The sequence below is a fragment of the Mytilus galloprovincialis genome, chromosome 14 (assembly GCF_965363235.1).
Source record: "Mytilus galloprovincialis chromosome 14, xbMytGall1.hap1.1, whole genome shotgun sequence".
Classification (NCBI taxonomy): Eukaryota; Metazoa; Mollusca; class Bivalvia; order Mytilida; family Mytilidae; genus Mytilus; species Mytilus galloprovincialis.
In genome coordinates, this window is record NC_134851.1 from 36,777,817 (window position 1) to 36,804,607 (window position 26,791).

Below are 26,791 nucleotides of genomic sequence, written 5' to 3' on the forward strand. Positions count from 1 at the left end.
TTTACGGTTACTAAGGAACAAATGCATACAAACAATTTGGAAGACCTCTAGACTTATCTATTCAAAAAGCAAGGTGCCCGTGGACTTGACAACAAGCAACATCTCTGAAGACATTATTTAGATTAAAAATCCAAGATGCCAGGAAGACACGGCGACGGTGATTCCCAAAATGCAGGCGAAGCAGGAACTTTTGAAACACTCAGAGATGAAGGAGAATACTTTGTTCATGTTAAACAATTTCAAAAAGCTATTGAAAGTTTTACAAAGGTAAACACGGTTGTCAACTATGTTCTTCATAATCATGTCATCAATATTTTATGTAAAAAGTGTATTTATAGTCAATTGAGAAATATACTGCTAGAGTTAAACTGTAAACATGTATTAGAATAATCAGCCAGTTTAACAACTTTCCAAAGTAATTTTTAGCAAACTTATGGATTAGGATTATGTTCTTATAATCTTTAATCTTTAAAACAGATTAAACAAAACTGATATATATATAATGGTGTCACAGTATATATTCACAATAGTTTCTTTATTTCATATTTTATTATTCGCACATGTACAAAACATAGTATCTTTTAAATTAGGCAGTTTAATTATCTTTAATCATGTTAATTGTGATTGTTCAAAGTGACATCATTAAGAATGATATTGGCCATTAATGATTGATAGCTTTGGCCAATTACTTAATCATGTTAATGAGTATTAATTGAATAAAATAGATAATTTATTATTTCTTCCGTAGTGCATGTAGTTCATTTTGATAGAAATCATAAACTGGCAAAGCTGCAAAGTTTCATTATAAACTTATTTTCCCTTTAAAAAATGTGAATTAATGGAATAAGATAACTTTGTTGTATCTTGCCCTTTTCAAGAGGAGACCTGTTGTTGGAACATTGATCATATATAATTTTCTTGTTTGCCTTTTTTTTCTTCAGATTTTTGTTTTGGTTTGCTTTTTTTTTTAAGTGTAAACATGGTGTTTATACTATAGATGTATTTTAAGGAAGTTTATGCTGCTCACATTATTTATACAGGCTTTAGGTATCAGAATGATGACTAAAATTTTAAATGGCCACTTACATGTTACAACAATCGAAACTTAATTGCCTTTTTAAAGACGCTCAAAACTAACTTGAATAATTACAGCGCCCCCTTACAGTCATTGTCCTTCAGAGGTAGTAATCGATAGGGAGCGTAATATTAAATGACTGGATTATTTGGGATAAATCAAAACCTGTATTATATTTACTTTGTATCAGATAAAAATGGTACAGTTTGAAATTATTATAAGGTTATTCCAGTTTTGAAATGGAGATGGTATCTGTGCAGTTTTTAAAAAAATCATGTTTACTATTGTTTCCTAGGCCCTGGAGATGAGCACAGGAGACAAAAACTGCCTAGTAACAAGATCTAAGTGCTGGCTTCAACTTGGAAATGCTGAAAATGCTTTGACTGATGCAGAAGAAGCTTTAAGAGAGGATAAAGATTTTATCAGGGTAGGTAACCATTAAATAATTGTTGGCTTCTGTAAATCTTAATTGTACGACTACATGGCAGTTTAAATATTTTGGCATATAGTTGACAGCACAGAAGGTACTGTACATGTGTAGCACAACATTTTATTTTTATATCAATTCACAGTCATTTGACAGTTACTTAATCTAATGTGTTATGGTGTTATGGGTATTTTTTTTCAAAAGTGTACACCAAACATTGTGATTGGTTTAAAATGTTCTTATTAAAGGAATCTCAACCAATGATGTGACGTTATTTTCATTTTGGGTTATGAACAATGAAATTACCCATAGTCCAATAGATTCTGAAATGGCGGATAAAAATGTTTCAAAATATATTCTTGTCTAAATCAAGATCTGAAATAAATTGAAATGAGTTACAATGAATCTGTGGTTAAGTGTTTTCCCTTTTATTAATTGTAAGTTGATAAATTGTTAAAATAGTTTTAATTTTTTTATTCACTGATTCCAAATTTTTTAAATGGGTTTTGAAATTTTAGAAGCATATATAATTTAACATTCTCAATTTTTTTTTCCAAAGTTTTAATGTGAGTTATTATCTATTTTAGGGACTTTATCAAAAGGCAGAAGCATTGTATCAGCTTGGAGACTTTGAAACAGCTTTAGTGTTTTTCCACAGAGGTCACAAATTAAGGCCAGAATTACAAGAACTAAGAATGGGAATACAGAAATCTGAAGAAGCAATAAATAACAGCATTGGTGGTAAGTCATATATATATACATGTATATATTTATATCAAAAAGAAGATGTTGTATAATGAGTGCCAAGTAGACAACTTTCCATTCTAGTCACATTGACAATGTATAATAAGTTTTACAACCGTCAATAGTCAAATACTGCTTTCAACACAGAGCCATGGCTCTCATAGAAAAGTAAGCTACATTTTTGTAATTAGGGCCCTTAAATGATTATGACATGTTAAACAATGCAAACAGGAAACCAACAGTCCAATTTATAAAAAAAAAAGAGAAATGAGAAACACCGAGAAAAAAAAACAACCGCTAAAAACAGGCTCCTGACTTAAGACAGATGCATTAAAATGCAGCGTGTTAATATAATTATATAATATATAAATCAATTGAAATTTTGTGTAATATAATTATTTGTTTGACATACATTGTACATACATTTTTAATAGATAGAGATTTTGAGTATATTTGTCAATGAGACAGCAACTCAATTGCAGTAAAAAGTGGGGGTAAGCATATAACAACTTGCCAGTAGTCATCCATTCGAAGGAGTTAAAATGTTATTTAAGCACATTTATTCCCACTCAAAGATGCTATATAGTCAATAAGAGTAAAACAAGTTTGCCATAATAAAAAGATACATAAGATATTCTTAAAAACCCCAATGTAGATTTAGAAAATAAATTGGAAGGTCCAGAAATAGTTGTATATGGATTATCACAAACATCAATCTCAGTTTAATACAATTACTGTGTCTTATTTTATTTTTTTAGTGCCAGAGTCAGTTAAGTTACAGGCTTCAGGAGATTTGTCATATTTCTTCAAACATGAAGAGGTAGGTTCTCTATCTTTTGTTCATCATATATTTTACATTATAATTATCTCCCTTGATTGTGATTCTCATTGGTTTAAATTATCTCCCTTGATTGTAATTTTCATTGGATCAAATTATCTCCCTTTACACAATTTATTTTTTAATTTCCATTTTTAAATCACAATATTTCCTTTATATATATATGTACTTCTGACATTTATTGACTTTAATACTGGACCACAAAATATAAAGATACATGTATACAATTGAATTGTAAAATATAATAATCTCTTTTTTCTCTTGATAAGAATGATGTGATCGTCCTAATGCAAAGATTACATTTGTGATGTCTCTATCACCATCATTAAGATGTCTTAAGTGACATGATTGGCCAAATCAAATTTTACATATTAAAAACAAGAGTTTCTCGTATACAAATGAATAAAATGATAATTTGATTTATAGGCAGTATTTCTTCAGGTATAGGATAATTCATGGTCTGTAACACATCAGTATTCAAACTTAGCTTTAATTGAAATCAGTCATCTGTACAGATTTGCAATTTCTTTATTATCTTAAAATTCTTACCGTATTTCTCAAAAACAGTTTTATCTGAAGCTAGGTATCAAACACTGCTATGATTTCTATATGACATATATGGATGCTATTTTGTTTTATTATGTACATGTATATCTCTTTGCTAGGATTGAATTATTCCCTTAACCCATACCTGGTTTCTTATAGGAAATTGAGTTTTTCTTACATCTCAAAACTAACAGGAATTTTTACTCTGTGGTATTTCTAGATGGATTCTTGCTATAAAAGTCTAGAAAGAAATCTTTTAAAAAAAATATCATTAAGATTGATTAACTAGTAAGTTACCTGCAAAGCTTAAAAGTAAAAAAACAAAAGCATAACATATACTAAAGAAAATTTGTACCTTGAATAGGACCTTTCATCAAGATGATAAAGACCTTTAAGCTTGAAATATTTAGTCAATTTCTACCAAATATATATGTCATATCATTTTGTTACTTTGCCTGAAATATTGTGATTGTAACCAAATTGTTTTATCATTGGTCTTCTTATAAAGACCCATTTGACTGATTTGAACAAACAATTAAGTTTAATACTGATGTGGTTCTGGTTGTAAGGTTACGCTAGACTTGGATCTAATGCTAGATTTATGTGATCAATACTTAATAAGGGTGTTTTTGTTGTTATATTAACCAAATGTAAACTTTCAGTAAATTTATTATAAAAGTTTTTGTTACCTCCCTTGATTATACAGCATTTTTTGGGTTTTTCCCCCCTTGATAGCACAGCTTAAAACCTTGTTATCTCTGTTTATTATGCAGCTTAATTCCATATAATCTTCCTTGAATTTACAGAATCTCTTTTGATTATTTAGCTAAATTCCTTGTTTTCCTCAAAGATTATACAGTTAAATTCATTGTTGTCTCCCTTTATTCTGATGCTTAATTTCATATTATTTCCCTTGATTAGATAGCTAAATCTATATATTTCCCCCCTTGATAATAAAGTTTTTTTTTTATCACCCTGTTTAAAAAGATGTTAAGATACATGTAGTTTGATTTTGATTTTTTTTTTTTTTTAAGTTTGATAATTTCAAAGCTGAGCTTATTTTTGATAATATTTATTTGAAAATTTGACTCTTAATAATAATTTTCGACATAAAGAAGTCATTTCTTATTAATAAAAAATGTACTGTAACTATTGTCTCTGGGTTTGTAAATAAGTGGTAAATTATATTTTTACATTTGTTTTCTTTGTGTTATGATATGAAGATTTTTGCTACTAATGCTAGTGGTAAATTCAGTTTATGAGCTACATCAAACTACGCGTGTTATTCAATGTGCACCAAATTTTTTATGTTATTTTGAATAGACAGAAAAAATATTACAGTCATTTCTTATAATTTAATTCTAAATTCCATTTTAAAACGTAGACATGACTAAATTATGTCTATGGGCTGATAACAAAATAACGTCAGCCAATCAGAAGACGCGTTACATCCAAAATTAAATTATTATGCTTCGTAATGACCATTTCATTTCAGTAAGAGCCATCAAGAAACTGAAAATACTTAAAGGTTAATTGCAAGGCATTTTTTGTTCTAGTTGATTTTGAGTTACAATATTTGTTACCTCCCTTAAACTTTGCACATTTTCAAATTATCTCCCTTTAATCCATGATTGGATTATTATTAATTTTGTGAATGATTTAACAGATTGTTATATTTTGGCATTGGTTTGATTTTGTTTGAAAATGTTGTTGTTTTGAATTGTCTAACAAACATTAATACTAAGAAAGGTCTACATAACTAAACAGTTTTATATTTTGTTTTCATTTAAGAATTGAATTCTTCTTTTTGTAACTTTATTGGGGTGTAAAAGCGTTGACCAAAGTACATTTCCAAGGAAGCGCTTCATTCTAAAAATGTGCGCACGGTCAACGCTTTTACAACCCTATAAAGTTACAAAAAGAAGCATTCAATACGTATAATTACATTTTTTAGCTATGATCTTGAAAACACGAATTTTATATATTTTTTTATTTAATTCACCTGTGCACTTTATTGTTGGACCACATGTTATCATGAATGAAAAGTTGTATTGAGCAATGCAACTGTTTACAGAATAACATGTGATGTGTAGTTAGCCAATCAGAATAAAGTATTATAATGAAACATATATCTAATGTAATTATATACAAATGTAAAACTATATAAAGTTTATAAACATATCACTTTCAGTCAACTCCAAACACAATATTACACTCAACCATAAATTTAACCGGTTAAAATTTTACTGGATCTCCATAATTCACTGTGCCTTAGTTACTGAAATCCAGAAATTATTGCAAGGTTTTTATTATTGCAAAAAATGTGACAGGGTTATAATTGCAATAATTTTGAAATTTTTATATGAACTTAACAGGAATTTTCTCAAAATCATAAAAAAAAATTAAAATTGCATTGAAGTCTAAAATGACAAAAATCACAATAATAAATGCTCAAAATAATTTCTGAATTTACAGTAACCCTAATAAGAATGAATTTCCATTGGATCACCATATGCATAATGTACAAAGCTAGTTTGATTGACAGATATTTGTAATGTACATATTGCTTGTTTAAATGTTAGATATGTTATTTAATCATCATTTTCCATGTTTAAATTGCCACCAGGAAGAGAAGAAGAAGGTAACATGACGTAACATTTGTCTGCACTATGTGTAATTCATGTTCTAACATTTCAATCAAACTCATTAATTCTTCTCTCTCTCTTAAAAAAAAATGATGGTGCAAACATTCTGATTTAGAACCTTGCACATTTTTCTCTTTCTCAAAAAAATATGGTGAAAAGTATTTTTTTATGGCAAGCAAAAAATATGTGTTTCCTGTTCCTTATTAAGCCATCCAGAGATTTTTGGTTTCAAAGTTCTGCAAACAAAAAGAATTTGTTTAATTTTAAAAACAAAGCCTTTTTTCAATATTCAAAATTCAAGTTATCACTGACCTATCTCTTATTTTGAACAATATTACAATTGAAAACATACATTTATACTTTTGGCCTCAATCTTAATCTTTTGAGTCAATCCTGTATTTAAATGATCAATTTGAGAGTTAGAACATGGATTCAGTAAAACTAAGTACTGATTTAAACAAGGGGTCTAATTTAACAATTCTTTTCATAATCATCTTCTCATAAACTGGTACATTATATATTTCTGTGGGTCTATGGCAATTTTTTTTTAGATTTGGTTTCAGTCTGCACTTTTGTTAAAAAAAATTGTTTTATTCATTTTTTTGTTTTTTTAGAAGTTTCAAATGTGTTTCATTTTTCTTTCAGTAACTGCATTGCTAATACTTGTTTTAGATTATATGTCATAACTGTATCACAATAAATGTGGCCTATATTTGTAGCTTAAATGTTCTCTTAAGACTTTTTCACTTAGACAGCCACGATTTTCAGTAGATTTAGTTATAAGATAAGAAGATGCCATCATTTTACAATTAAACAGCACAACCTTTTTATTAACAGTTGGTATCTTTCACTGGTGTTTTAAGTTATTATGTTACAATTAAAAATAGCTTTTCTGCATTGACCTGGCTCTTTTTTGCAATTTTTTTATTTTCATCAAGAAATATTCCTCAATGCTGTATATAAGATTTATTTAGATTTGTTTTGATTGGTTGGTTGGTTGGTTGGTTAACACCCAATAGCATAAAAGGGGAAAAAAATCCCTTTGATTGAAATAAGATTACTTACAGAGTGACACAGACCCCTTCGACAGTATTATAAAGGCTCTTTATGTGCAATGATTAATGTCCAGTGGCAAATATATCATGAATGTTTAGGACAAGAACATACAATAGGAAGGTGCTTAAAGATAGTATGTCAACTGAAATGAATGAGATGTGGATACATAGTAATAATTGGACTAAAAATTTCAGGTCTTCAACAATGAGCAAAGCCCATACTACATAGTCCACTATAAAAGACCCTGATAGACAATGTAAAACAATTCAAACAAGAAAACTAATGGCCTTATTTATATAATAAAATGAAAGACAAACAAATATGTACCTAGCATATTAGAAAAGATCTTTTTGTTGCAGAAAAGCTATTCATCATCATCATCATCATCAACATCATAGATCAAAATATTAGTAATTTAGTATTTCTCAAATTTTAATCCCTTAGTATAGATCCTGAATTAAACCCTCTCTAATAGTGCATACTGCTTTATGTGTTAATAATTAAACAGAAATGAAAACACAACCTTCCATCAGTAGAGTAGACTGGTTCCCATTCTAACAGTTCACTGTAGAACCCTTAAACAGTAACAGATAATCAATCATGTTTGAAAAAAATCATACTGATTATTCGTCGAAGAAGAATAGATTTCTTGTCACTGCAATAAAAAATGTCATACATGATCAACATGAAAATGAGGATATATGTATGATTGCTTATAATGAGACTTCTTTCCTACAGTCCAAAGGTCATTGTACAGCCTTCAACAATGAGCAAAACCCACACAGTATTGTCAGCTATAAAAGGCGGTCTGAAAAAGTGCCTACTTGATTGAATTCAGTTTTTAATTTCATTAATGGTTGGTAACATTTTTTAAAGTCACAACTTTGTCTGTTGATCAACCTACCAGTATTGGAATTGAGAAAAAGGGAATAAAATGAGAACTATAGTTAATGTTTTTTTTCTCTCAGTTTTTTATATGTTACATACATTTTTACTTCAGCAAAAGGAGTTAGCACAACAAGCATTTAGTGCTAAAAGCAATACATCTTACAGTGATGTGAGAAATTTAGATATGTTTCATGCACCAAAGTGTGGACACACAAAAATATGGTGTCTATGTAACACATATGTACACAGCATGGTCTTAAATAATGCAATCATGCAAAATAAAAACTATGAGCACTTGATGCATTTGTTTGAAACACAGATAAACACACAATTGTAAGGCTTGCATGTGTATTGTTGATTTGAAGTTTTGAACATCACTAAATAAATAAGATTATTGCATCAGCATGTGAAATAGATATGAATTATACAATATTGCACACATCAATTTTCACAAAAAGCATGTTTAGGTGAGTTTTTTCACACAAAAATTGGCATTGAATTGAACTTATAGTCATGTTTACAGATTAGACTTACATACAAACCTATATCTGTTACACCATTTTCAATATGCACTAAACACCAGGTAAGGGGTAAGAATTAAAATGTTATTCTGAAGGATTTGAAAAGTTATATCTTTTAATAATATGACTATCTGTATTTAATTATTTTTTTTAATAGAATGCATGGTTTATGATTTAGTATGGCTTTTCCTTTAGTTTAATATATGATAAAGGCCTGTATGCTTTATTTGAATATCAGTTAAAACAATGTTTAGTTTTTTATTAAATTTTTCATTGCCGATTCCCTTCCATTTTAGTATACCCATCATGCCTTGCATTTGAGAAGGAATTTGATATACCCCATTATTACTCTTTATTAATTATATATTTTTGCATATTTATTACAGAATTATAACATCACTATAAGATATATCTAAAAACCTTTTATCTTTATAATAAAATTTTGAATTTAATTTTTAGTCAAAAGCCAAACAATCTAAAGGAACATACCAAAAACCTGGTGCAAAGAAAGAAACAAAAAAAGAGCGAGAAAGACCAAAAAGTGGTGGAGATTCAAAGACTATCAAACAGTTACTGGGAGAATTATATGGCGATAAGGAGTACCTAGAAAAACTAATGAAAGATAAATGTAGGACTTGGATTTAAGAATTTTTTTTTCAAAATTTGAAATTCCTGTTTACCTAGTACATACCTTCTATGTACATGTATGAGCTAAAACATAACATTAAAGGTTTTGTTGGCACATATTAATACAGATTCATGACAAAATCTTGAAATTTGAAAAGAAAAATATAAGGGGAAAAAATCTGAATTACCTCCCTTCTTAAATGGAAGAAAAACTAAGCTTTTTCAAATGTATTTTTTTATTTGGCCTTAATGTATAATGTATATGACTATACTGTGGGCAGTCCATGGTATATGACCTCCATATTAATAATCATTGGAAAATATCATTCTGCAATTTAAGGTGGAACCCAACACCTTGACTAAAATTAATTTGGCTCGTTTAATTTTCTAAAAATTTATTATTAAGTATTTTCTTTGACCCTTTGACAAATATTTAAAAATTTCAAAAAAATTGAACCAACCGTTTAATCAGAAAAATTACACTGGTTATATAGCAGTTTGACAAACACTTATTTTGATCATGGAGAAGCTTAATATTCCCATAACATCACAATGTCATTAAAACGTTCTGCTGATTTTACAGAGTTATCTCCCTGTAGTGTTAGCTACCACCTTAAATGAGCACAGTTATATGTCATTGATCATTAAAGGTCTAGCATAATTACATGATAAAATGTTGTCATTTCAATTTCTACAAAGGCATGCATAATACTATCAATTGATATCAAATACAGGACTTGTAACATACACATATCTGTATTAAAAATCTATTTTAACTTGGTAAGAACATTCAATAATAAAAACCAATGAACTGTTAGATAGAAAGCCAAACAAGTAAATAAGCTTGCCACTTATTTTTACCTTCTGATCATTTACACTCAAACCTTTGTGTTTATAAATTGTATTCAATGCTTTTTTTCACAGCTTTAACTGGAGAAAAATCACCAATGGAAAGAGATATAAAACACAAAGTATATGATGGTTTAGAATACCTAAATTCTAGGGCTGATTTCTGGAGACAGCAGAAGCCCATGTATGCACGTAAACGAGACAAGGAGAAGTCAAGACGTAGCGCCAAACAACAGTCCAGAGATCCTAGATCTTATATACTTAGAAGTCTGGATGAAATTGAAGAAGGTTTGTATCAGTTAGATCAAAACTAAAATGCATATTTTACCCTTATATCGTTTTAACTTACACAATAATACAAAATAATATGTATTTATATTGTCACCGAGTTTGTATAAAATTGAAGAAGACTTGTACTCCTTAGATTTGAACAGACCTAGGTTAATTATCAAGAGCATAAGTTTTGACCCCACATTGATTGATTTCACCCAAAATAATACAAAATCTTCAAGTTTGCATGAAAAAGAAAGAAATACTGTGGATTCATTTATTTTCGTTGGTACCAATTTTCGTGGATTAAGGGAAACTAAAATGTTTGTGGATACTTAATTTCGTTGTATTGCCAAAGATTACATACAAGCCTATAGTAAATTTGTCATTCGTTGAACATTTAATTTCGTGGTTCTCCTTTACTCACGAAATCCACATAAATTGGTCAACGAATAATGATGATCTACAGTACATTCGACAATGAAAACAACATAAATACAACCTGTGTAATTGATTTGAAGATTTTGTTTTCACGAATATAGCAAAACTTCAGCTGCTTGGCACAATCTTTGATAAAATCATACTGAATATCCATTGAGCTTCATGGTTGCTTTGCTAATTATAACTTGCCAATAGTCCAACAAGTCAGTATAAAAAAAAATGAGATGCAAAATCATATCATTTTTGTCTCTGTGCATTACATATAACACCAAATAACTTATAACATGAAAATGTGTGGCACAGAGCAGTCTAGTTATGCTATATATAATTCTTTGAATCAGATTACAACTTTCAAAGATATTTTTAAGTGCACTAGCTGTAAAGGGTTAATTTCTTTATTTTTATTCCAATCAAATCAAAGTTATTATCTGGATGTTGAGCAACCAACCATCAAATCAAAGTTATTTGTGGATGCAGTGTAAAGGTCAATTTTCTCTTTTTTAGACCAATCAGAGGGTAAATATGAACAGAGTTTGAAGAAGGCACAGAAAGTATTAAAACAAGTGGAAGGCATGTCATCTGATGAACTTCAGAACCGAGCAGAAATCATGGCTACCTTATACAGTTCTATAGGTAACGCCTACCTAGAGATGAACAATTTCAACAGATCTATGGAATATCATGAACGAGACCTGGAGCTCTCAAGAGAACAGTTAGTATTGTTTATATAGTTAAAAATGTTATTTTACTATCAAATTCATGTCAAATCTGTTTTAAGAAAATCAAGTCTGTTTTTGTAACCCTGCTAAACAAATCACTCTAAAGTACAACCATAAATATGAATACAGTTTTGTTGAAATAAGATGTTACAAACTGTATTCACTAAAATTAAACATAAACCTTATAACGAAAATGCGCTCGTTGAAATTGGAAAATAAAATGCTGAACTTCTTTCTTTACAATGAATAAAAATTACAAGTAAATTTTTCAATCATATTTCCTTTCATATATTATCATCAATACATATAACCAATCAAAATTCATTTCTAATATTATCATTAATTTTTTAACCTATCAGATTGTATTTAATAGCAACTATGATTTTTTTCGAAGCATGTCAGTTTTTAGAGCATACATTTGAGCATGTGGTAGCCTTGGTATAAGTATTTATCTATGAACAATTTTCTACTCAGGTCAATGACATTTGTTTACTAATTAAATTTATGAAATCATGAATATGCCCTTAAAAGAAGCATCTTTGTATTACCCTGTTAAGAAAAAATATCTAGTTTACAGATGCCTTCTGTTTTAAAGTTTCCATCTGACACAATGTGCCCAACCTTATTTGCAATTGTTCAGCAACTGTCCCATAAAACCTGTGTAAATTTTTATCCTGTGTCAGATTTTCTCACTTAATATGAGTAATAGGATAGCTAATAATCTTGACTAATATATATATAGAATCATTGTAAGTCTACATGTAGGTCATGCAGTGCTTATATGACCTTGACTTATTTAATGGAACATTGATCAGTGATTAAGGTTCTGTCTAAGAGGTCAAATCTGTATCTCAGATACTATAAACAACATTTCACCTATATTTTGCATATGAAATGACTATAAGGTGTACTTGTTTGTCTGCCAGGGTTCACCAGAAATTGACCTCAATTACATTGTTGATAGGTCTATGTTTAGTTTCTGCAGTCAGATTTGTTTCTTAGATACCATAAGCAATAGGACAACTAATTTGGATGTACAGTATGGTTTACATGTCTCTCTGCTAAAGTTCATCTAATATTGACCATATTTTCATGGATCATTGATAATGTTTAGTTAACATCCTCAATCTTTAGCATAGAATTTAATCATGATCTGTAAAGCATATGAGACTTTTCAGAATGTGCAATTTTGATATACAGAAAAGCAGAAAAATAAAATATTATCATATGCAAATTAATCCTTCACAATTTCTTGATTTTTTCTTTTGTGAGAAACTTACGGTGGTACATAACACTACAGGGAGATAAGGCCAGACTTTTTTTATTATCTGTTTAACGAGATCCGCCGACTCCACCTTTCCCGATTTTAGAATAAAAATAAAAGTAGTGCTTCTTACTTTTATTATTATTTTTCCCGCCGACTGTTACGAAATCCTCAGAAAAAAATAAAATGTGTTGTTCACGATACTCGCTTTCAGTCAATTTCGTTATCGGTAATATTTAATTTTTACCAAGTCAATGAAACAGCAATTTTCATTTAAAAGTAAAGAAATTGAAGGCATAAACGATATATTTTCTTCTAAAAGATTTTTAAGCTGGTGGCATGCTTTTCATACCTAGAAGTAGATATTCTGATCATACTTGTTACACACGAGAGCGTACATCAAATCATTCTAACTTTCGGCAAAATCAGTTATTACTTCATCAGAACTTGATAAAATTAGCCTAAAGTAAACTTGTCATCCATGTATTGCATTAGAAACGTCATATTCCTTTCCAAATAGCGTATCAAACATCGTTTATTTTTGTAAATTTTTCTTCGTCCGACATTTAAATTTGTAGAACTACGGATCGGAATCGGGATTTCATCGGAAACGGACCCGCTATGACCGAAATCCGGATTCTTGCGATAATGACTACAGACGCATGAATGGCACTGCTGACAGACAAAAAATGATCCCAAAAGGGAAAATTACGCATTCCACACGCATTAACATACTTTTGGTTAGATCTTCTTGATTAATGTATATATTTCCATGTATAAGCATTGTTTCAATTTATAGGTTAAAGTTGCTTAACTCTGGGACTATTACACCAGAGACATATATACACATGTGTATATATATGTCTCTGCATACACTAAGAGGTTCCTGACTGGGTGACTGGTATATACATATATAGTGTATATGCAGCGAGGTTGATATATTTGAGTTGTGCCATGGATCTATATTAGTGGAAATACAGAATCAAAACATATAGTTTTTATGTTTATATTAATAGAAGGGTTAACCAGAGACATATATAAACTATATGTATTTATATTTCTCTGGGTTAATATACTGGTCTGTTCTCATTTCATTGTTTTTGTATTTTGATAAATTCTAAAAAAAAATCAAAAAAAAATCACTTATAATGGTTTTATTTTTATTTTTAGTGTCGACTGGACCAATTTTGCACTTTTATTTTTTTTTTTATTTTGCCCCCTCGACCCTAATTTTTTACAAATTTTCTCGTTAAACAGATAAAATAAAAAGTCTGGCCTAACTCTGTAAAAACCAGCTGAATCACATTGTTAAGGAAAGATTAGTTTAAGCTTTTCTCGATGACCAATTAAGTGTTTGTTAATTGCTATACAAATGTATATCCAATTAAATTTTTCCAATTAAATGTGTGGTTCAGGTTTTTTTTTGTATTTTTGTCAAAGGGTCAAAGTCAGTACTTTATATAAAAAAAATTATGAAAATTAAACGAGCCAAATTAATTTTAGTCAAGGTGTTTGGTACCACCTTAAATTAGATAAAAAATTGTAATTCTGATGATGAGGTTTGGAAAAAAGCTTAGTATTATTTAGAACTTTACCTCTATAAGATTAAATCTTTTTAGTTTTAATATCATAGTAATTAAGAAAATTTTCATATTTTGAATTTGAATATAATATTACTTCCAAAGAAAACAGGAAAAAATGAAAAAAAAACTAATAAGATTTAACTGACTGATAATTAAAAATGGACATGTTTTAAAACATTTTGACTTAAAACTGCAGGATGAGGAAAAGAGAAAAGAAAAAAAAGTCTGGGTAATTTTATGTGAAGTTTTGAAGCATGCATGCTATTTAATGATATGTCAGATCCAAAAATGTCAGATTTGTCAAAGATTAGAACCTTGAGCTCTCTTTTAAATATATTTAGTCTTTTTGAAAAAAGGTAAAGTGGACTGAATCTTATTATCTGTGGTTGACAACATTTTTTCTTGAATAATAGCATTTTTTAGCTGAGGGGGGGGGGGGGGGGGCAAATATAACCAAATACCAATCGATTAATCTTGAATAACTTTCATCAGATATGCTTGAGATATGCCTGAGAGAAAAGTTTTGGAATGTTATGATAATACTTTTAGAATTTAATAATAGTTAAAAAATTGAGAATGGAAATGGGTTATGTGTCAAAGAGACAACAACCCTGACCATAGGCATAGAGCAGACAACAGCTGAAGGTTAATATTCTTCAAAGCTTAAATCTTTCTAAAAAGAAATTACACTGCTCATGTATTAGGATGTCAGATTTACCTTGAACATGAATTACCACTGATAAGCTTTTTTTAAATTTTACTGGATCTGTGGCTGTTGATTATGAAGATTATTTTATTAACCTGCATGCAGTATAAAAAGATATACATAGTGATTTTGAAAACTAATTACCAAATATGTTTTGAAACATTAACAGGTTTTTGTCTACATTTTACTTCTTTTTTACAGTTGCATGCAAATAAAATGTATAGAGTTTTTCCATTGACGTAAATTGACCTAGAGTAATTGCACTTGGGTTAGATGTTGAAGGTCAAACTTACTTATTTTCTTGAAGCATTGACTGTAGAGTTTAGTTAGAAGACTTCACTTGTTCGAAAATCTATTTATTCTTACATCTAGAATTCAAGTTGGTTTATTTATGAAGAAAGGTGCACTTTACACTTTCAACCTCAAAATTACGTCAGTGGAAAACTTAATCTTCAAATTAAATGTATTGTAGTGACTACCAGACTTGTTGATAGATTTTATTTTTAGCTTTTTTATGGAATTTATTGTAAAACCTAAAAAAAAAGTTTGTTTTTGCTGCATGTTTCAATTTTCTTGGAATGAAAGTTTGCAATTTTCTTTTGCTTACAAAAAGTTATTTTTAACTTTCAAAAAGATCTATTATATATTGAATTGACTTAAATTGCATGCTGACCTCAACTTTTATGTAAGGTCTTATGTTTTGCAAGAAACAGTCAAATTTGTGTTATTAAAACACTTAAAAGAATTGTAAGTACATCTTTTGTAGATTTGTGTTCTTTAACAACATGTATGTAAAACCAGATATATATTCATTTGAAAGAAGTTCAGCATAACATTTGTTGTGGAAATTCAAAGTTTACTTTATTTCCATATTTGGCTTATTTGGCAAATTGAAATTAAGAATATTCCCCACCATTCACCAAACCACTTTTATTAATTTGCCATAGAGATGGTTTCATGATAGTAGATCTAGAAAAATCAGAAAAAGAAGAATACATTTACAAAGGGTTAAACATGTATTTCTAATCCACAGAACAATTGTTGCCTTATAATCATATCAGAATGTATTTATATAATGCTCTGAATTCTTTTATTGCAGTGATTTAGAAGACGCCAAGTCTCGAGCTTTAGATAATTTGGGTAGAGTTTATGCCAGAAAAGGATCCTTCCAAAAGGCTATTGATGTGTAAGATCTTTGTTTTATGTATAATAACATGTTAACTACATGTACACTGTAGTCATGGTAGTCGAAGTGAATTTGACAATTTCCTCTTGTCTAGAGTGGTAGTGACAGAGATTGGGAGAAATTTCAGAAATGTTCCTTATATAAAGATAAGGAAATGTTTTATAATTACCAATAAGACAACTATCCACCACACTTCAAATGGTATTGGTGGCTAAGTCAAGTCTAAGTTGTAATACTACTGTAATCACTAGCTAGTTAACACTAAGGTGATGAGTGAGAACCCAGCTCATGCAGATGCATACAACTCTAATCTTAATTGACTAGGATTGTCAGTTTTCCTATCAAAGGTCGTTGGTTTTCTCTGGGCACTCCAGCTTCCTCCACCAATAAAAACTGGCCACCAAAAGTAATGCTTAAGATGGCTCGGGACTATTCGACTGCGCATAATTTCACACATGAATTACAAAAGTATTTGTCGTAAATTCGATATAATTTTTTAAAATATTTTGATTGATTAGAAATGTTAAATCATTGTAGTTATGTGACTAATAGAATATTTTCGTTATTTTCCGTATTTTTTAAAGGGTCAAAATGACATTTCACCCATTTTCCCCATTTTCCCGCCACAATTTGCGTTTTAAGGCAAAATAATTTTTTTTCCTTATCGGTGACCTATGTTTTTTATTCGCTCATTCTTTGAATCGATAGTTCAGCTTTTTATATAACAGTTTTGGACCAAGTGTCATAGAACGTTTTTTTGATATTCCAATAAAGATATGTCAACACCTCTATTTTCCCTATCATTTCATTGAAAAGAGGTCCCTTTTACATACCGGTTTAGAAGTAAAATTTTGAGCTTAAATGGTCCGTGACCCCCTATTTTTTTTCGACCAATTTGATTCACTTTCTGTAAAGAATAAAATAACAAAAAATACAGCACCTCTGATAGAAACTTCGAATAGGCCCAAGCCACCTTAAGTGATGTTTAAACACCAAAAATCTAAATCAAATCAAATGGTCTAGATAAAAACTATAATATGTCACCATTACTCCTTCATCAATGAGAAAAACCCATAATGTATAAAAAGTTATAAATGGTCCTTTGAAAAATATGAAACCATTCAAAGTAGAAAACTTGTCTTAATTGATAACAATATGATATATATATAGAAAAACAAATATAACAATCGCATATAAACACAGAAAAACAGGCTCTTGACCTGAGACAGGAAAATAGGGTTAAACACTTGTGAGTGGTCTTAAGTTGTTACTACTGTAATCACTAGCCAGTCAACAACGAGTTTGTGAGTTTGAATCCCTCTCTTGAGGATGCACTTGACTCACATCTTAAATGACTAGGATTGTCAGTTTTCCTATCCAAGGTCTGTGGTTTTCTCGGGGCACTCCGGCTTCCTATACCATTAAAAACTAACACCCACGAAATAGCCTAAATGGGGTACTTAAAAGTGGCGTTGAAACACCAAAAATCAAATCATATGAAGTAGAAGTTTGGGTCACTAACAATGGAGTAAACCATAGTCTTTCAGGTTCTGATAGGTTCTCAAGGTTTTTGAATTCACGGCATGGAGCAAAATTTGGTGTGAATAAAAAGATCATGTACTCGTATATGGAATTTCTCAAATAAAGAAATACATTTCAAAGTGAAATTCTCAGAGATGTGCGTAAATGTCATTTGAGTATTTGATAAAACTCATTACTAGATGATTTTTTAATTCATAATTTATCATTGCATCATATCTATTTTTATAATCATCAGGTGGTGTGAGAAGATACCTATGAGTAAGTCACCATTAGAAAGTGCCTGGTTATTCCACGAAATAGGACGATGTCATCTAGAATTAAACCAATATGTAGATGCTAGGGACAACGGAAGGAAAGCTCTAGAGGCAGCCAAAGAGGCAGAAGATGACACATGGAAATTACACGCCTCAGTTTTAGTAGCACAATCTGAAGGTATGGTTATAAATCATTAGCATTAAATACAGTGATTCCTCTTAAGATATACAAAGTTTTCAAGTTATTTAATTTGTTTTGATGATGCTGGTGAATGGCTTTAAAAGTCCAGTGGGAAAGACACAGATATATATTTCTTGTGTACATGATGATGGTGGTCTATTGATTTTTGTTAAACATCAAATTACAAAGTCAGTGCATTTTCAAGATAAGAATATAAAAGGATTATAAACCATGTTTCACAGTAGACTGTCACACTGAGTCTGATATTTTTATTTGGTTGTTGATAAAACATTTCAACGATGTCACCCTACCTGGACATATTATTCTGACTCCAGTTTTACTAGTCTTTTCTCGTACGGTACTCCTAAATGTTGTGTTTTAGAGTGGAAGCAGCGAATACCAAGGAATATACAATTTTCTGGCTTTAATATTTTAAAATTTTTCAATGAGCACCAATATCTTAAGCACGACTTACATCACATGAACAAAATATATAAACTTATTAATGTCAGGGTCATTATGAATTATCTTTGGTTTCAGTTAAAAATGGTGAGTTACAAGCAGCAGCCTCATCATTTGAAGAATCATTACAAATCGCTAAAGATTTAGAAGACAATGTAGCAGAACAAGCCATTAAAAAAGCTTTAGACGAAGTTAACGGTAAAATAGTACGAGGTGAAGGAGATGATGAAGATGAAGATACAGATAAAAAAATAGAGCAACGACCTGGAACGGCCGGATCAGCAAAAATAGAGAGTAGACCAGGATCAACAGGTTAGTACTGTTACAGCTATTATACTTGAGTGTGTCTGTACAAAGAAAATACAGTTAAGTTTTCCTGTCTGCTAAGTGAACCATGAAATCACTTTGTATGCTACCTATTTAATAGGAAACAATAGTTCTTGCTAGCCAATCAAATTTTGAGACAGGTGACAAGAGGATGAAATCCTATTTGTCCAGTTTGTTTTTCTATATCTAAAGTAGCTAATAAAGAATTCATGGTTCACTGAACAACCAAGGAAACTTTTATACTTTAATGCACACTTAAAAAGATCAGTAAGACATTTAATAAATTGTATGAGTTATTGTCAAAGAAATTATTAAAATTTTAGAAATAATTCCAATGTTTATGTTAATGCAGAAACTATTTACAGTATAATAAGCATGTTGCACATTAAGAATTTTGATCAGTTATGATGTCATACATAAGTCAAAAACTAAAATTTTCATATATTTTTTTTGTAAAAAATTGCATTTAAAAAAATTGCAATGTCAAAGCTGAAAATTTAATGTATTTTGGCTTCTCTATTGTCTATGAAGAATTCTATAAATGATTTAAAGTGAAAAACAATGAAAGTTCACACTTCTGTTCAAGTAAATTTAGCAATAATTATTATGCAAGGTAGACAACTCAAAAGAATGTTTAATTGATTTTGGCCTTAACTTTTAAGCAGACAACATCTCATTATTTGGTTTTCAAATATATCTTATGAAATACTTTGGTTCAGGGTAAATTAAGCCCTTATTTAAATAGTATTGTCTATCCTGAAAATCAGATAATAGATAATTTTGTTTGAATCTTAATTATGGCATTGTATAGCACTATTTATTGTCTATTACTGTGGATTCAATTACTTTCATTGGTACCATTTTCTTGGATTTAAGAAAAAAATTCTTTTGAGGGAATTCAATTTCCTGATTTTAGTGATTCTATATACATTACTAAAAGTCAAAAGATACTGGACATTTTAATTCTTTGTTCCCTTATACCCATAATTTACCCACGAAAATTGGTATCAAACAAAATTAAATGAATCCACTGTATAATCAGTTATTCCAATACTATATTTTAAAATCAGACACAATTATTAACTGATTTATATTATGCTTACATAGAAGAAACAAAGGGAGATAATAATTATGCTGATGATTTTGAGGAGGAGAAAGGTAAAACCTGATGTGTAGATCCCTGACTGTAAACATATTGTATCTCTATCTATTCAACAGATTTAACATTAAATTAAGATTGAGATTGATTAAAGTCAGGTTTTATTTTTCGGAATTTAAGGTGATACATGTTTTTTTTATTTTTTTTTCGTAATTTTCAAAAATTTATGATAATTGTTAGTTTATAGGCAAAAGGTTTGATATGGATGTTCCAGAGTTGAATACATGGGAAGTACTTTTTAAGACCCATTAAATTAAAATTTTCATTTACTTATAATTCTTACAAATTTCTAAAATTAATATGAGTGCCTTCCATTGCCCACAAGATAAATGTTTGAACAGCCCAAATTCATAATACTTCCAGTCTATATTTATTTTTACTGTTTTGCATATGCTAAAACTTTAAAAGCAAAAATTAAAATGTTAGAAGAAAAAATCCCAAATATATTTATATATATATAATTGATATTTGAGAAATATTAAGTTTAATGTTTGAAAATATGTGTTTAATCATGTTCAATCTTAATTTTACATATACCTGTATGATATGTTTTCTTTAAAAAAAATCTGTATCCAAGTTTGTATCTTTGTATTTTGGAAGTATTTTTATTGTTGAGGTACAACTTTCTATTTGTCATGATAACATGTATCATTTTATTTCTTAAACCAAAAGGAAAGGAAAAGAGAAAAGAGGAAACTATACAGTACTTGTATATAAATTTACTTCCACATTACAAATCTAAGTTGACCTCTGAACTGTATATATCATAACTTATACTTAACTTTTCAGATATATATTTTCTTGATTAAAACAGATCATCTTATTTTAATAGATAGAACATCAGATCTGTTTTTCATACTTTAGCATGTTCTGCCTGATAAATACCACTATTTCTGTAGAAAAAACACCACAACCCAAAATGTGATCTTGATAAGGTCTACCTTTTTTGGCCATGAAACATATAAAAGGATGATTCTGTTGTGTACAAATTTGAAATTCTAGTAATGAACTTATTGTGATAGAATTGAAGGTCAAGTTTGTATTTAAAGTTTAGGTAAATAGATAAATTAAAAAAATAAATTCTAACTACCTATTTATTTTCTGAAGTAGAAAATACTAAACAGTTGTTTTGTTTTCCTTGACCTAATTACACTGAGTTACCTATCTGTAAAGTAAAAGTCTGGCTTGCCAAATTTTTAAAACTGTTTTGAATAAATGAAAGTTACGTCCTGTTCAGTCCTCAATTTTACAAAAAGTACAGTTTTTTATCAGTGGTTAACTTTTTCTTAGGACTTGCCCTAAGTTGCAATATCATCTGACTATTTTAATGAAAATCCACAAGATTTTAGTGGAGCAAAATATTAGTTAACCTAAATGTTATCTCTGAGGTTTTTACCAATTTCTCTTTTCTTGATTCTAATGTTAAATGTATAGGCTTGCATTAGCAATAATAAATATAATCATACAGATTTATTCTATAAGGGTTTCCACTGGATTGTTAAGCAACCAACAATCAATCAATCTATAAGGGTTTAATAGTCCATATTTCATTCACTTAATGATAAAAATATCTTTTTGGGTTAAGCCTTGGATCATCATTTACATATTTATATAACAGCAGCCCTTTTAACAAAAAATCTTAAGTGTTAAATTAATCTTACGATAAAAATGTTAAGTTGAATTGTTAAGGAATATTTTAGACTTACGATCAATTTTACACTTAAGATTTTTTGTGAAAAGGGCTACAGGATCTTAACATTCTTTTTTTGTGTGTTACCAATTACCTGAAAACTGTATGTTTTGAATTATTCCAACATTGTTTATGTAAATGATAATACTTTATGTTAGAGGCATTTTAATATGCTATTAAATAAATTCTGTATATTAAGAATTAGAATCATGGATTTTTTTCCAGCACTATCAGATTTAAAAAATCTTCAAGCGAGTCAAAGAAAACGTAGTCCTGATGCTAGTCTCAAAACTCCAAGAGGGTCTGGAAGGATGAGATCTCCTGCTAAGCCTCCAGCAACTCCCATAGGGTCTAGAGGTCGGTCCCCTATAAAATCACCAACTAAAAGTCCTGCTCCTGATAGAATGACACCTATATCCCCTTCAAAGGAGGGGAGGGATTCCCCAGCCAAACAACCCTCTGTCTCTTTTCATGAAGAAACAGGGTCACAGAAAGGTCATGAGTCTGCTGGAGGCTCAAAACAGGGTGGATCAGCCATTAGTGTTGCAAAAGGTTAAAAACATGAAATCTGCCTAGATGTGATGGTTTTAAATTAATAGATTGAAATAGGGATCATCTCAAAATGTACAGTTTGCATCTATACAATTATTTTATTATTACATATATGTTTTGAGATTACCCCTTTATAATTGTGGGTGTAGACTAATGACATTTTTTGAAATGATTGACATTGGAATTATCTGCAGATTATTAATTTGTATTTGATTGTGGTTTAAATTTTAGTGGTTTGAATGTTACTAAATGAATTTCTAACAGAAAAAGTTCTTTGTTGATCTTTTTGACAAATAACAACTTAAAGGAAGCATGTGAAATAAAATAACTGTAAGTGCCCAATATTTCACATGACACAAGTTGTTTGAGATTTGTGAAGTCTGAAATGATGTTAAAAATAGAAAATTGGTAAATGTTTAGAATTATTTTACAGTTCGAATAGGCAAATCTAGGACACCATCACCTAAAACTAAAAATAGATCAAGAACTCCTTCACCAAAGGAGAAAACTAAATCAAGAAGGACCCCCTCACCAAAAGGACAGTCCAAATCTAAAAGGACTCCTTCACCTAAGGGACATTCTAAATCCAGAAGGACTCCTTCACCTAAGGGACATTCTAAATCGAGAAGGACTCCCTCACCAAAGGATCAAAAGAAAGACAAAAAAGGTTTAATTGCACTGGTCACCTTTAGTATCCAAAGCATGAATCACAACTTCTTAGACTGCTTTTCACAATGTCCAGCATTTTTAAAAGTTTTTATTTGTTGTAGTTGATGTATTTTTCTTTTGTCTCACTTTCCCGCCAATATACTTGAAGTTACATATTGTAAATATATCATTTGCCAAGCCATCAGAATATGGGAAATGTTTCATTTAATTTTTATTCAAAAGTTTAAAATGGCTAACAAAATTTTTATAAGATTTCTATATTGACAGGTTGCTGCAAGTCTTACAATTATTGCATTAATATATATCCTTTATTTCTAATTTTACAAACTTACAGATAAATGAACGAGGGTCTGAATGAGTGGGGACTTTTTTTTAAGGCCATTTAAGGGGGTAGACCTTGGTTCAGGGAGATAACTCTTTAAATCAGTTAAGCGTTTGTAAAAGTCAAGTTCATCAATGTTTTTTAAGCATTTACCTGAAACAGATTAAAAACAATCTATGTAACCTAGAAGCTTAGAATATGTTTTTGAAAATGGTTGACACAAATGTACTGATGATTTTAAGAGTTATTTCCCTGAACCTAGGTCTACCTCCTTAAACTTTCTCTATTCTTTTTTTTTGCTATTATCTCTTTTCTATACTTTTTTAGTAACACATTATTCACTATTTATATTTTTGCCTATTTTTCTCTGTTTTTTTTTTATACCCACAACAATTCGTACATAATCTTTAAACCAAGTTGAAGCTGCATGTCAGTGGAAGAGAACAAAGAGTACATGCATGCCTAAATGTGCAATATCTTTAAATGTTTTTATTTATTTATTCTTAATTTTTCTTTTTAGATCTTCTAATTTTATTGTTTTGTTTTTTATCTGATTAAAAATTAATCTTGTTCTTTATAGGCTTATTATTAAATATTTTAGATACTAACATTTTAGAACTAATATTATTTGATCTTCAGCTTAATTTAATTATTTTTATGTTTTTTTATTTATTTTTGTATAGCACTAATCTGAATATAGTACATCTTTATTTCTGTGATCTTATTTTCTTGTTTTCAGTAAATATGTATTGTAGACAGGTTTATTTTCATGGATACCAATTTGTGTTATTATCCGTATTTGTTAAAGGGTCAAAATGACATTTCACCAATTTTCACCGTTTTCCTGCCAAAATTTTGGTTTAAAGGCTGATTGCTGAGGCTCAAAGAGTCCTATAGGATGTTCACATCCTTGTTCTATTGATTCTGGTGAATAGTATAATGTCTCATTGACAATCATACCACATCTTCTTATTATTACAACTTTTTTAACAACCTAAAACACAAGTTTTGAACTCTTATAGAAAGAGAATCCAGATCAACTAAGAAAACTCCCTCATCAGACAGGAAGTCATCAAGAGAATATACAGATTCATCAGAAGGTTTTAATTGTTCTTGTTTTATTGTTTGTTTGAAAAGCAGTATTATGACACTGATTATTTATGGTGTTACAGCAATTAAGGTTTTGGGTTCAGTGATTTTTCCAATATTTCCCCTCAATTTGTTTTTTCTTCAGAGGCTTGGTATGACACACTTATATATGGAAAATTTGCACATCTCAAATGATGGTATTATCATAATTCTTGAACAGCAATAGCTTTATATAAACATGCTTGATTAAGCTTTAATTGTAGAAGTTGTCCGCAAACAGGAATTAAATATATGTTCGGAGCAGATGCAACAAATTTTAATGCACTATTTAAAAATTCTTTTCCTGTAGAATACCTTTAAGATAAAGATAAATCATTAAAATTTTGTTTTCATTAATGATGTCAATGTTAGTTAGCTGCACAAGTTACAGAATTATTCATATTTGATAACAATTGTTTTATATATTTTTCTTACATCTCATATACTTAGTATTATGATTCAAGACTTTTACTTAAATGTAACATATTTAGATTTAGATTTATATTCCTGATTATTTATTATCCTTTTTGTATCTTTCTAGAGGAACAAAAGACTGAAGAAACAAAAGAAAAAGAACAAGAAGTAGCAGAATAAAGCATGTGACTGTCATGTGAATAGAAACTTTTATCCAATGATACGCATTTACTCCAGTTAATTTGAGTTGTCTGATCTGTGATATACTAAATGCCGTCCAAAATTTTAAAACTCATTATAAATTTCTGAGTATAGCAAATCCTTTCAGGGCAAATATGATTCAAGTACTCACTGCTTAGTTTTAATTTTTTAATTTTCAAATTTATCTTATTCAGTTACATAGCTAACTATAAAATAATGTTTTGAACAAAAAAATAGTTATTTTCATTAACCAAATTGTTGTTAACTGAACATTCAGTTTTGCAAGGGCAAGACTATATTTTATTTTAAGTGCTGTAGGCCAAAATTATACAGCCTACCTCCTATCTGATTTAACATTTTTGAAGCATTCATTTTTTTCTACAGTAGTCTTATTAAAGACTTTTTTTGTATTTTAAAAGTCTTTAAATACACCTTTTTTGCTCTGATAATGAAATAATTAAACCAATTTTTGCCTTTTCTTTATTACAAATGATATACTTTTAGTGAAAATTTACATATATCAGATTTACACTGAGTTCTTGAACTCTTTATTACAATGAACCAACATTTTCGATGCAATATTCTGTGCATGATTATACAAACACATTTATAAAATTTTATATTTGAATTTCAGAATATTTTTTTAATTGTTTTTATACGCACTATTTACAAGTACGCAAGATACACATTTTTGTGTTGCAATTAAATGGTTTTGTTTGCTAAGTTGTGTGTTTGAGGATAAATTTATGTGTGTGTGTGTGTGTGTGGGTATAAGTGTGTATGTGTGTGAATAAAATGTAAAAATAAAACATAACTGACCAGCATATCACTACCCAAAGAAGTTTTAACTTTTTTTTTTAGGGTTTTACTATAATGATGTATACACTGTGCAACCTCTACGCAAATTAATTAGTTGTGCTTATGTTATTGAAAAAATAATCTGTTTTATTCAGAATTTAATTGTTAAATGTTGATATAAAAATTAAGATAAAAAGAAATTGGGTAAATTTGGTAAATTTTGTATTTCCAATGCTTAAACAAAAAAACAAATTAGAAAACATTCAGAAAACCAAAGAGGCAATGAAGACATCCATGGAAAACAAAACATTTTAACAGCTCTTTAAAAAGCTAAAACAATGTATTTTAAAAATTTTAATGATAGAATATTTTAATATTAAAAAAATGAAACATCAGTCTGTGTTAATGTTTGATATATAAATCAGGTAAAAGAAGAGCAAAACATACCAGAGGGATTTTTAAACTCATAAATAAAAAATAAACCAACAGTACGTGCCACGGCTAAAAAGAAAAGAACAAACAGACAAACAAAAGTACACAAAACACAACATAGAAAACTAAAGACTAAGCAACATGAACCCCATAAAAAACTGGGGGTGATCTCAGGTCTAAAACTTTCGACTAAAGATGAATTAACAGAGTTCATCAGTAATCATGCCTCCATACAAAACTGGCATATTTAAAGCTATACCGAAATCTATTGTTCT

General features: G+C 29.4%; 1 protein-coding gene across 12 annotated transcripts; it reads left to right on the top strand.

Moving 5' to 3' along the window:
* The first annotated feature begins 54 nt into the window (after positions 1–54).
* LOC143058285 (outer dynein arm-docking complex subunit 4-like) lies at positions 55–26,479 on the top strand. Of its 12 annotated transcripts, XM_076231757.1 has the most exons (16): positions 56–267; positions 1,371–1,502; positions 2,090–2,243; positions 3,005–3,066; positions 6,257–6,271; positions 8,332–8,388; positions 9,200–9,368; positions 10,292–10,504; positions 11,432–11,639; positions 16,299–16,385; positions 18,163–18,359; positions 18,903–19,136; positions 20,259–20,309; positions 22,986–23,219; positions 24,566–24,643; positions 25,213–26,479. In XM_076231757.1, the coding sequence occupies exons 1-16, from the start codon at positions 136–138 to the stop codon at positions 25,263–25,265; spliced, it is 2,076 nt and encodes a 691-aa protein (XP_076087872.1). In that variant the 5' UTR covers positions 56–135; the 3' UTR covers positions 25,266–26,479. The 12 variants fall into 12 exon arrangements, with proteins under 12 accessions (XP_076087874.1, XP_076087872.1, XP_076087875.1 ...); XM_076231760.1 differs by lacking the exon at positions 20,259–20,309; XM_076231758.1 differs by lacking the exon at positions 6,257–6,271.
* Positions 26,480–26,791: the final 312 nt, after the last annotated feature.

Excerpts from the sequence above, each read along its gene's own strand:
- LOC143058285 (XM_076231757.1), top strand. The coding sequence starts at position 136 with ATGCCAGGAAGACACGGCGACGGTGATTCCCAAAATGCAGGCGAAGCA. Across the intron at positions 18,360-18,902 it reads TTTAGTAGCACAATCTGAAG|TTAAAAATGGTGAGTTACAA; the intron begins GTATGGTTATAA and ends CTTTGGTTTCAG. Across the intron at positions 19,137-20,258 it reads GAGTAGACCAGGATCAACAG|AAGAAACAAAGGGAGATAAT; the intron begins GTTAGTACTGTT and ends ATGCTTACATAG.